At 39.9% G+C, this 12714-nt stretch overlaps 1 protein-coding gene across 1 annotated transcript in view; it reads left to right on the forward strand.

Annotated features, from left to right (window-relative positions):
- LARGE1 (LARGE xylosyl- and glucuronyltransferase 1) overlaps positions 1-12714 on the forward strand; it is a 215037-nt gene that overhangs the window by 137948 nt on the left and 64375 nt on the right. The window contains 1 exon segment of the mRNA XM_040559576.1: positions 4040-4144. Within this exon segment, the coding sequence (XP_040415510.1) occupies positions 4040-4144 (105 nt within the window).

The raw sequence follows: 12714 nt of genomic DNA on the forward strand, positions 1-12714 counted from the left end.
ACAAGTCTAAGTGCAAGGTAGTGCACCTCGGCTGGGGCAATCCCAGACGTGAGTACAGACTGGGAGAACTCACTGAGAGCAGCCCTGCAGAGAAGGCCTTGGGGATTCTGGTGGATAAAAAGTTTGACGTGAGCCAGCAGTGCATGCTTGCAGCCCAGAAGGCCACCTGCCTCCTGGGCTGCATTGAAAAGGAGTAGCCGCCAGCAGGTCAAGGGAGGTGTAACCCCATTGCAACTTTTCAATACCTAAAGGGGGCTTATAAAAAAGATGGAAAACAACTTTTTGCTTGGGCAGATAATGATAGGACAAGGGGAATGGTTTTAAACTGAAAGAGGGGAGATTTAGATTAGATGTCAGAGGAAATTCTTCAGTCATGGGGTGGTGAGGCACTGGAACAGGTTGCCCAGAGAGGTTGTGGATGCTCCATCCCTGGAGGTGTTCAAGGTCAGGTTCAGTGAGGCCCTGGGCAACATGATCTAGTGGGTGGCAGGGGGGTTGGAACTGGATGATCTTGAAGGCCCCTTCCAACCCAAGCCATTCTATGATATGATTCTATGAACTTCACAATGCATTTGAAAAAATAACCAAATTAAAATTAATGAATTAACTGATAATACTCCAATACACTAGACAGATTGATTTTAAAAAACTGATGTTAAAAAAATGGATGAGAATTTTGAATGGAATCTTTTTAGTTGTTCAAAATTGGAAGGGCAAAACTTTATGATGTGGGTTTTTTTAATTTTTAAATATATAGAATAATGATATATGTTATACATCTGTATTGTGTCATATTGATCTTACTGAAATGAGTGGGGTTCTACATTTAGATGTGGTTATTTTGATATCTTTGAATCAAAATATTTTGGGACCTCTTTTCCAGGGAATTTTTCTGAATTTCATTTTTTTATACTGAAGCAGAATGAAAAAATAAATAAAATAAAATTCGGAACCATTACAATTTGCCATGCAGCTGCAGTTCTGTTTTTCTGATCACTTCTGCCCTAAGTCGAGGTCATAGAGACAGTGTAAAGGGAAAAAAATATATTATTCTTTGGCAGAGAGAGCAACACTATCCCAGGCTAGGAAAAAGAAAAGAAATATATATAACTAGAGAAAATACTAAATGTATCTTTATAAATTCTTCCAAGATGGCTTGGGAGACAAGCCATCTCTTCTGCCTAGTAGATTTTTAGACACCAGCTGGAGCTACAGGAGCCTGACAAGCTGTGTACTACACTGCCCTAGGACAGTACCTGAACATGTATGGATTCCCAGGCCATTGCAAAATCAAATTAAAAAGTGTTAGCTAACACATCTAATTTTGTATTTGTGGCAAGCTAAAAGGGCATGTACAGACAGTTATTCCAGCTCAGTTGATGCAGAGTAAGTTACATTATCTGATCCATGTATCTAAGCCCTGAAGCTTACACGATGTTAATTGCTGCCTTCATCCGTGTCCCATATCAAACCTCCAGGAATACTGGTGAGAGCAGGATTTGTTCTGGTGTCTTCAAAAATAACGGGGAAAAGGGTAAGGAAACAATAAAACTACAATAAATGCATGCAAACATAATTTCCTAAGCCTTTTCAGTTTATCTTAGCCTGAAAAATAATAACTGAAAAGTAAGTCAGGGGCACATTGTCAGAACTGAGATTCTTGACTGGTAGGTGGGAAAGCAAAACCATTAACAAACAGCAAGGTTTGTTCATTTCTTATTATTCATCAGTTTGAAGGCTGAACTGTGTGACTTGTTGGGAAATGCATGGGGCTAAAATAATGAAAGCAGACTGATGTTCCCTGGTAAGGAAGTTTAGTATCTGCTTCTTGCAAATAGAATTCTAACATTTCTTTTGATGTTAGTGGTACTATCCTCATAAGGATCTGCAGACTGCTGAGTTGTGAAATGTGCTGTTAGAGTATGTGCAGGGTCACTCTCTTCCTACCAGCTGTGCCAATCCATTCCAGCCCAGATGCACCTGTATTTTTTATTGTTTTTCTCATCCTTTACTAGCCATGGTAGCTCCTTATTTTGATTTATTCTACCTCATCTGTAAGGGAGTGGTTATAAAGAGCACACGTCCTTCGAGCACAGAATCAACAAGTGTTAGTTTAAATTGTGCCCTTCGGCCTTTTTTTAGCTAAGACTTGTATCAATCAGTTGAGACTCTTTTCCTGTTTCCTTGCAATATATGGCTCATGGGGCCTCATTTGCTGTCCAGTGTGTTCTATGAGTCCCATAGGTTGAGAGATGTTTATTTGAGAGGTTTATTTGTATGGAGAAAGAACACATCCACTTTTCAACATCTGCTTAGGATGTATCTGCTTCTAACTTGTAATTCATCTCATTCTCTTACGCACCACACTCTGTTAATGTTACCAGTTTTCAGTAGCACCAGCGGGGTGATAATGTATGGTAGTCTCTTTTATGATCCTTTCCCTCTCCCCCAGATTTTCCACCTTCTTAAAAAACTGTTCATGGAGTTTAATGTGGAAAAGGAAATATAAAATATTGAATGAAAAAGGAGGGACATCATTGGAAAATGAGGGCTGGTGAGGACTGGCATGTTATGATTAGGATGGAGTAGGCTGAACCTGAGCAGTGGTGTAGAGTGGACTCTGTAATCCCTCAAGGTTATTTCTAGATTGATTTCCTTTCACTCATTAAATGCTGTTGTTCTGATTTATTTGTTATATGCATTGGCCGCTCACTGCTGCTCACATTCTTTGAAATAGAATTCGAGATGCATGAGGCTTACTGACATCCCACGGAGTTGGGTACCACAGGGGACTAACAGTCACCTGGCCTACGCTCATGCCATCCTAGCTGATCACGAATGAGTAACTTCTGTCTTTGTGTCTTGCTTCTCAGACCAGTCTTGTCTTGGGCCATAATAATTTATTTTTTTTTGTAGTGCATCTGTGGTCCTATATAGCCAACACAGGATGATAATTTAATGCTTTCAGTGCACTGCTGTGGCCATACACGCAGTTTTATGAGCATAGCTGGGATTTGAAAATGTACTTTGAGAGCATGATATTTAATTGCTTTCCAAAAAGGTTGAAAAAACATTTCCTGTCTTAGTCATAGTGCCCACACTGAGCGGGTCCCTTGGTCAAAACACTAGTCCCTTTCCTTTCTTTGACTAGATCCAAATGCAGTTTTCCCCTTCTGTCCGTCCTCCGTCACTAGAGCATCATTTCAATCACTAGTCTTATTTACATTTCATACAGCACATTTCAGGATAGATAATTAAGTCCTTATCTATACAAACATTCACTTTTCAGTTGATTTTTAAGCAGTACAAACCTCCTAGACACATTTGATTTAAAGCACGTTTTACTCTAGCTGAAACCAGCTGCTAATCAATGTAAGCTAAACCAAAATAAGCCCATTTAAAACTGAAGTCATAATTCCTGTGCAGCATTCCACATAGGCTTACCTAAATGACTTTTAAATTAATCTCTTAAATTAAAACAGTGCAACTTATGTAGGTAAACCCTTAGAATCCATTTGTTTCCTGAGCCAAAGGGATCTCTTTTGTGACTGAGGAAAAAAAACTGGAACTAGTTGGGGGGCGAGAGGGGAGAGCATGGGAAGAGAATAATTTGTTATACTGAACCTTGCTCTTCCATTATATTATCTCCATCAGAGTTTAAACAGATCTTCATATTAGATGATCATTTTACCAACACTTACTTCTCACTAGGAGGATTCTCTATCATTGTATTCCAAAATCAAGCAGCATTCATATTTGTCTGGGTGATATATTTTTGTCAGCATGACAAAGGTTCCCACAGTGTTTAATTACTCAGACTAGCCAGGGGAAAAGGAAAGAAATGAGCCGTGCTGAGTTTGCTGTGCCAGGATTGCTTTCTGTTACATAAGCAGGCATCTTCCTAATGCATGAAAGGAAGGCAGCTTCAGAACTGCCGTCTTCTGTTTCCACTGCCTGTCCCTCTCCAGATTTTGTGTGTGTTTTCCATGGACTGACTATCTTTTGTCTAATGATCTGCTTGCAATTTGCTCATTTCCAGGGCAGCAGGTTCTTGGCTTGGTGGAGAACCAGAGTGACTGGTATTTGGGCAACCTCTGGAAGAATCATCGGCCCTGGCCAGCACTTGGGAGGGGCTACAACACAGGTACGCCCTGAGGGTTTTATTTGAATTAACATTTGCATCAAGCGTGGAATCAATCCCCTGGTACAGAGAGAGTAAGATGTGGTAACTCACACCTCCCTTCCTAACCTACTGCGAAATTTGCCATTTAAAGCTGTAAAAATGATGCAGTATGATGCATTTTGGAGTTTCTGCTCCAGTGCTACTCTGATGGGAATATGTTCCCTCTCTAAATGGTCTTAAGGGAGATTGTATGGCATCCTTTGAGGAAAGACAGCTTTTCAGCAGTCTGGCACATCCTCAGCACATCTACAACATTTCTGTCCATGACGAATCGTACACAGACCAAGCAAGAGGGAAAGAATCAAGGCTCATTTTCTGTAGAGAGGTAATGGTATCACAAAATGTCAGCCCAATAAAGATATATCTCCTGCAGGATGGCAACAGGGTCATAATTGTCCTAATAAAATGCAAACTACTGGCCATCAATTTCTGCTGCCATGAGAAAGGAATAAAGGCACTAGATCAGAAAATGTATTAGATTACAAGAGACAGGCCTTCCTACTGATTTGTGTTTGGTATGTGAGAAAACATACCAGGTGCATAAAAAACACACATACGTCTAAATCATTTTGATGCTAGGCTTTACATGCTGATGCAGTGAGTTAGGTTCCCTCTCTATTTGTAATAAGAGGGCAGAACAGATGGTGAAGCCTCCATTTAGAAAAGATGAGTCCATTTAAATATCCCTGCACTATCAGAAAATGATTCACCATAGTAGTGGTTTTGCTTTGCAGAAATATATTGGATTGAATTAAACAGACTTACTAGGAAAAGGATTGCAAATAGTTGTAGTTGGGTCACTTTTATTTCTGTATTCATTTATATATTTGGGGGAATCATGCCAGTTTTTGTGATTTTTTTATTTCAGCTCCTGCAAAGCATTTCTGTTCTATGAAAATGTTCAAAAGAGTAGCTTAACTGAACACAGACAGATAGGGATATAAGATTTTGGCAAAAGAGGTTTGTTTCCTGGTTCTCTACTTGCCAGAGCAGAACTGCATATATAAAGTCTTGGTCTGCCCCCACCCTCCAAAAACAAGAGACAGAGCTAAATTTCATGGATTTGTCCTGGAACCTGAGAGGTTATATTACACGTACCCAACCTTGGCAATGTCAATTCTATTCAGTGTTACACCACAAAGCAGTATCTTTTGTTCTACCGAGAGATTACCAACTCTTACAGTTACTTTCTGCTTCATTTTTGCTTTTTCCTTTCTGCCATTTTAATGCTGGCAGAGAGAAACGTGGCATACCCACATAACATTAGGCTGACCCAGAAGTGCATGGCATGTAGTATCTAAAATGCAACTATTTAAGTAAAAATGCTGTAAAGCTTTAGTTTATATTATCTTAAATTACTGATCCAAATGCTTTATAGGGTTGCCAAATGTCATTGCATCAAAAAAGTCTTCCTCTCGAAGCAAAAATAATTGAATGTCTGTAGTCTTTCACATATATTGCATGTGTTAATTCTCAGCATATGTAAATACAAAACTACCAGGCCATGCATAATCCTTACCATGATTTTAGTCTGCTCACAGTTTCTTTCTTCAGACAATTCACAAGTAGTTATAATAACTTCCTTTCTTTCCGGAAAGAAAAACATAAGGTAGATAATGAATGGGAAATTGACAGGTGGTTATAATAAGTGGAATGACATTTTTTCAAGTACATGGAACAAGAGGTCAGTGAGGGAAGCAGTGCAATTTCTGAGAGGTAGCAAACAATGTTACTAACAGAATGAGCATCATTTACTATAATTTTTTTTAATTGAATTCATTTTTTGCCTCAGTAATCTAGCAGAGATTGGAGGTATAAATCTCTCAAGAAGAAAGAAATACCAAAAGAAACTGTAGCTTGTTTGATGTGTTCAGCAAATTAAAATAATTGACACTGAAGACAACACTGTGGCCAAGGAGGATTCAGAAAACTAAAAGGGGGGAGCAGAGAGACAGTAACTCTAAACAAAACGCTCAAGAAAGACAGTAGGCCAGGAAAAGAATGACTTAGAGATTCAGGTGCTTAGAGCCGTACTTGGGAACAGTAAAAGGGTCCCCAAAACCCTGAAACTCTAATGGGCTAAACAAATTCAGATGAGAGGGAAGTTATCAGACAGATGTTGCTCTTACTTTTTGATAGTGTTTTTATTACAGTCCTAGCATGCAATTGTAAGAAAAGAAATTTTTACATGAGCCCTCTCAACCAGACTCAATCTTGGCACATTTGATGCAGGAGCACCCCTAAGAGTCAAATTTTTTTCCACTTCTTCCTCCCTCTTTCTAAAGCAAATAATTTATCATTCACTTCCACTTTTCTATGCTTGAAGCCACCCTGGACAGCATACAGGTTGGGGAGTCCCAGAAGGCAGGTGCATTAATGCTAGAGGTGTGTTTGTTCCTTCTCTGCTAGCTCTTTAAACCCAGCAAGCTTATGCATTCTTCTGTTCCTGTGTGCCCAGGCCAGACCTCCAGCCAATACAGATTTTCAAGGAAAGGGTTTTTTTTTCAGCTGGTTTTAACCCTTCTTCTTCATTTGCACAAGTCATACTTTAGTCTGTGACAACACAATCGTAGGAAAACCAGACCAAACTCAGAAGTCAGCTCAGTGACAATTTAATTTCTGTTTAAAATGTTCTTAGTTAGACCCATCCATTATCTGGACAGCATTCACTTCCTCGAGCCATTTTAAATACTGTTCCTTCTGTACCGCAAAGGTACACAGGTTTTTTTCTGTACTTCATTGGTCAAAGCTCAGTAAGCTACTTAATGAAATACTTCTTATATGACATCTGCTCTGTTTTCCTTGTCTACACTGAGATTAACTCTTACAGAATCCTCATGCATTAGTTAAAGCATGCTTTTCTCTCCATGAAATCTATATCGTCTTTCACTGACTATACTCTGCTTTCAAAAGTATTGCCTGAGCTGCGGGAGGTTTTTTCTCTTTACAGATGTTAAACTGACAGCTCCAGAATTGCTCTGTATGGTTTAATGTTCATTTCTGGAGTAACAGTCATTCTAGTCCTCACAAAAATATCTTGTCAAATAAATTCTCATCAACAACAGAAAAAAGCTTTTAGTACTTTGTCTGCATTATACTTTCCATCATGGTGGACCATAGCTTTTAAGAGCAGTTTCTGGCAACTCCGTTGTCATGATTTCAGGCCACTTCCCAGCTGGTGTACATCACCCCTGGCTTTCCTGCCTTGGTGCAGCGAGGCCAGCTTACAACAGCTGAGAGTCCCACCCTGAGCCTCTCAGAGGAACTGCAGAGTGGATCAGACTAAATTGTATGAGGCAATGTATTCAGAGCAGTTTTCAAGACCCGGGAGAATTTCGTCTCCTGACAATAATGTCTGCTATTATTGAGATAGCTCAGAATTCATTGTCGGTCGTACCGCAGCATGGGAACCATTTTTCAGAGTGACCCTTTCACCCGTGGGGTCTCTTAAGTTCTTACTGGAACAGGCAATATGAAAATTAATGCCAGAACAGGACAAGATGAACAATGGTAAACTGAGGAAAGGACAAGCACCTAAAAAGCTGGGGCAGTGCTGCCGGTGGGGTTGTCAGGAAAGCTAAAGAGCCTCAGGCTCAAACTGTTTTCTGTGTTAATGTTTCAGTTATCACTGGAAATGTAGCTCTGCTGCTTCCGCTGCTGTTTTCTGATCCAAAGTTTTTTCTTATGTTTTCTGTCTCAGAGAACAGACATCTTGCTCTGAACCAAAGAGTGATTAGGGACTTCCCTGTCTAGAAACATGAGCCTGTTTATCCCGGGACAACCCAATTCTGTGCTCTGAAATCGGAGTGCTAGGGAAATTAGAGTGCTAGAGAGTATTTGTAAAATCTTTGGCCCAGGGGATTTCGGACTTCTAGACCACAGAAGCCTGTCCTGAGGATTTGAAGCTCATCTAAAATACACTGCCTTGGTGGAACTGCTAGGTACTGTAAGGAGGAGTCTCAACAGCTTGAGCTTAAGATTCCTGCTCCCACGCTGAGATGTCACATTACCAGATTTGTGGATTGAGAACAGAAGGGAATGGCTAGCACCTAACAACTTCCTGCCTACGTGTGCCTCGTGTATTATTACTTCCATGTTTCTAATGACGGGAAGGAAGCTAGAACGAACCTCTTTCCTTAATTATTTGCCTGAAAAAAAGGACCTGTGAAGAATGAATTGGGAGCAGGAAGTGTATGTTATGTCATTTTTGCAGAACGAAGAATAAAGGCAAGTGTAGGGCAGATTGTTTATATAAGATTGCACTGTTTCTCATCTTGTGCTTCTTGATGGTATTGTGCATCTTCAGTGCAGAAAGCAGATGACTAGTAAAGCAGTGCAAAGCGGGGGGGTGGTCATGGCACAGTCTGTGAACCTGGTCTGGAAACATGGTAACTGCTTTCATCTGAACTACGCACCCTTCTGCTCATGACAATATAATAATGGATCTGATGGTAGATAGTGCAGAGCACTTCTAATTTAACTAAACTCTTCTGCTTTTCAGAAACGCTCACAATTAATGTTTTAAACAGTAATTGTTGCCTAATTCTGTATAGATCTGTTATCAAAATGCCTTTTTTTTTCTCTTGGGATGAGTCAGAATTCCATGAGAACCACCTGAATATAGCAGTAATTTGCAAATTATCTTAGATAGATTCTGACTCAAACTAATGCTTTTCTCCATGGGGTACAGACATGAATATAGTGGTTGTCTGAGAGATGTGATTTTTTAGAATTGTCTCAATGAATAAGTTGGAGAACTCATGGGTTATAGAAATTTTAAGTACCTGCTATAGGGGCCAGACTTAGTTCAGCCATGCCCTCTCTAAAGACCATTGCCACTCTTGGTGCCACACTTGGTACCCTTAGGTTTGGTTCTAAGTACAAGAGCCTTTGAAAATAGATGCAAAATACATTTTAATGAGGAAGAGGAAGGAAGGAAAGACAAGGAAGGAAGGAATTCACCTACTCAGATTCACACTATACCAGGTTTTTGGATTAGATTACTTCTTCTTTAAGAAACTGTGAGCTCATTCAGCAAATATTGTTATCAGTGCAAAGCATACTTACAGACATGCTTTATAATGCACAAAAATATGTTTGGGGTACAGGTATCATACACATTATACAGATAGTAATTGAGGAGGTGACAACACCCTGTTGATTTTAGGTGCAACGGGAGAGCTCAGTCTGTTTCTGTCTATGCTGGGAAGCTAAAATGACAATTCTGCTTCTGAAGACCACATCCCTATATCACTGTTGGCTATAATCTGTAGCTTCCACTTAAAAATAAGCTATCTAAAAGCTGACTACCCTCAAAGAATAGCTTCCTTTCCAGTCTTTCTAACACAGTTTCTAAAGCATGTGATGTTCTGAGAACTTGTTTACAGCACGCTTGACATTTCTGAAATGCGGGTCAATATGTATTTGATTTTGAAAAATGGTGCCTCTTGTTTGAGAGGCCTATCCACGTAATAATGGCATTGCTGTGACTGAATTAGTCTTCTGTCCATTGCATTCTCTGAGATACATGCCCTGCTCCTTGGCAATTGAATCTATCAGGCCATGCAGTAACTGCCTTTTTTTAAAACACCTTTGTTTGAAACAGTGACAACTTTCATCTCCTAAGAAACCTGTGTTAAAGAAATAACAGCATTCATACTGTCTATACCACATTCCAGTTTCCATTGTGCTGAAATAAATAAAAAGTATATCCTTTTAGGTGATTAAATCATCCACTTTTGGGGATTTTTACTGGTCTAGCCTGAGTTCATAATGTATATCTCCAGGTAATGTATGTAAATAGGACATATATGTGTACTATTGCAATCTAATGATTTAAAGAATCGTTTTGAAGTGTGAAATTTTCAGTTTGATAGAGACAGTTCTTTATGTGGACATACGTAACTTGATGAGCAATTATGTTGTCCAGCACTCTGAAATGCCCTTTCTTTATTGTAGTTGGACCATCATTAGCAGGTTAAATTTAGATGAAAGATTTGCACATAAAAGCTTGGTAGAGGCATCCAGGTGCCTAAACTGAGAACAAAAACTTCTATTATACGTCAGCAGAACCCCAGACAAATGCACAGTAATAGTAAAACCAGTACTTTTTCTTCTGAAGTGCAAGTTCACTTTCCAGCTTCTCATTGTGCTCATAAAGGTGATTGTGTAAAGACATTTCTTTTTGTAGATGCAGAAACAGAGGTTTTAGCCAAAGTCTCAAAGCAAAGACAGAGGCGTTACTGTTGGTCTCTGTCTTCGGATTTTTAATGGGTAGTGTAGTGTCTGTCACAGATAGTCGGAGTGACTTAAGATGCCTTTCTACACAGATGTCTTTCTACACCCTTGTGCAGAGAGCGCCAACAAAGAATACTTGAATGTGGTCATAGTCAGATCACTCTCTTAGCTGCTACAGCTGCTTAGCTGCTACAGCTATAGCATTACTATGCTTTAACCATTTTAATGGCTAAGCAAGCTAGGTTCAGGACAGATCCTTGCTTTTTAAAAACAATCTTCAGTATATGAGGAAATCAAGAGACTTTATACTACTTGAGTTGGAGATGTTCTAGGAAAGAAGAGTCTGCAAAATTGAGTTGACACTAAGATCTCAAAAGCAGCAGCAGCTCACTTCTTTCTTTTCCTCATTGTCCTTCTTTGGTCAGCCACATTCAAGCTTTAATTGTTCTTGCTGTAGCTCCTCAACATATCCCTCTTCCACTTGTCTGCATCAAGCTAGGCTGAGGGGAAGACAGAAACACTGTGATAGATGGTTTCTACACTGTTATTCTCAAGGCCTTAGCAGAGGAGGTGAAAAGAGAAGCTTTCCCAAATAGGATCCTAGAATCATAGGCAATTTAGGTCAGAAAGGATCTCCAGAAGTCTTTTTTCCCACCAAAAGCTAACTCAGGTTGCTCAGTGCCTTTCCAGTTTGAGCTTTTAATATTGTTAAGGGTGGAAATTCCACAACCTCTCAAGAGAGCCTATTCATGTATTTGCGTACTGTCATGGTGTGAAAAGTCAAAAATCAACATTTTTTTCCTAATAGATCGTCAGAATTTCCCTTGCTGCAGTTTGTGTCAGTTGCCTCTCATTCTGTTTCAGCGCATCTTTTAGAAGAGTTTGGTTCCATTAAGTAGTTTGTAGACAGCAATAAAATCTCCCCTTAGCCTTCTCTTCTGCAGGCTGAACAAGCCCATTTCTCTCAGCCTATCCCCATACATCACGTACTCCAGGCTCCTGGCCATTTCAGTTGTTCTCAGCTGGACGCGCTCCAACACGTCAGTATATTTATTTGATTGCAGAATCCAAAAGAGTACTTCAGATGTGATGGTCTTACAAGTGCTGAATAAAGAGTGGTAATCACTTCCATTGACCTGCTCTCTACATTCTTGCTAAAATAGCCCAGGATGTGGTTGGTTGCCTTTGCCACAAGGTCACACTGCTGGCTTATGTTCAGCTTGGTGTCTACCAAGACCCCTAGGACTCCTGCAAAGCTTCTTTCTATCCAGTTGGCCCCCAGTCCATACTGTCCATTCAGAAATAGTCCCGTACAGGACTTGCTGTTGAACTCTGTGTAGCTTAGCCCACTTGTCCAGCCTCTCAAGGTCCCTCTGAATAGCAGCCCTGTCCCCAGTTGGTCTCAATGTGTGATGTTGCTAAGGTTGCATTCTAACTCTTCTCTAGCTCATTAATCAAGAAGTTAAACAGTATCAGCCCCAGGATCAACTCTTGTGGAATGCTACTTGTAACTGGTGACCACCTGAATGTTTTACTGCTTTATTTTTTATTATATTACACAACCCCTTGAAATTACCAGTCCAAATTGCTTTCTGCTCGCCTTACAGTCCACCTATGCAAGCTGTACTTCACCACTTCGTCTGTGAGCATGGTAAAAAGCCCCACATACATTTTCTCCTTAAACAAATGCATTGCTATATCCCTGTCGTGAACCTAATCCTGTTGCTCTCCTATTAGAAGAGAAATGGTTGTGAAGGAAGGATTGACCAGCAGCTGACCTCTAGGTGAAACCATTGCGTAAAGTAAATTGTGTTTCCTTTTTTTAAAAAAAAAAATGCTGTTTAATCTTAGCAGCATGTTCATTCTGTGCTGCTTTCCTTCCCCTAATCCACTTCTTAGGACATTTTATTCATCCTGAACCTAATCCAGTCAATGAACTGTCCATTAAGAGAAATAAAAAAAAAAAAAAAAAGACTGGTTGCTTCCGAATGCAAAGCCCCAAATTCTTTGTCATGTAACTATGAGGAAATACCTGAGAGGCTATTCAGTCCATGAGCCACGTTTCTTCCTCTGTTGCTCAGAGCACCTGACCAAGAAAATGTGGTTCTTAGTCACGGTGTCCATCCCTACAATTAGGCTTGTGTACTAGCATTAATATTAGAAGCCAGCCAAGACAATTATCACCTGTGCAGGGTGCATTTTTCCTCTTGTCATATCCAAAGTGGAAACTTGCTAAAATTTTTGACGCCTCAGCCCAGGTTAAATACGATGCTTTTGAGAAGATCAAAACAAAC

Source organism: Cygnus olor, chromosome 1 (assembly GCF_009769625.2).
Source record: "Cygnus olor isolate bCygOlo1 chromosome 1, bCygOlo1.pri.v2, whole genome shotgun sequence".
Taxonomy (NCBI): domain Eukaryota; kingdom Metazoa; phylum Chordata; class Aves; order Anseriformes; family Anatidae; genus Cygnus; species Cygnus olor.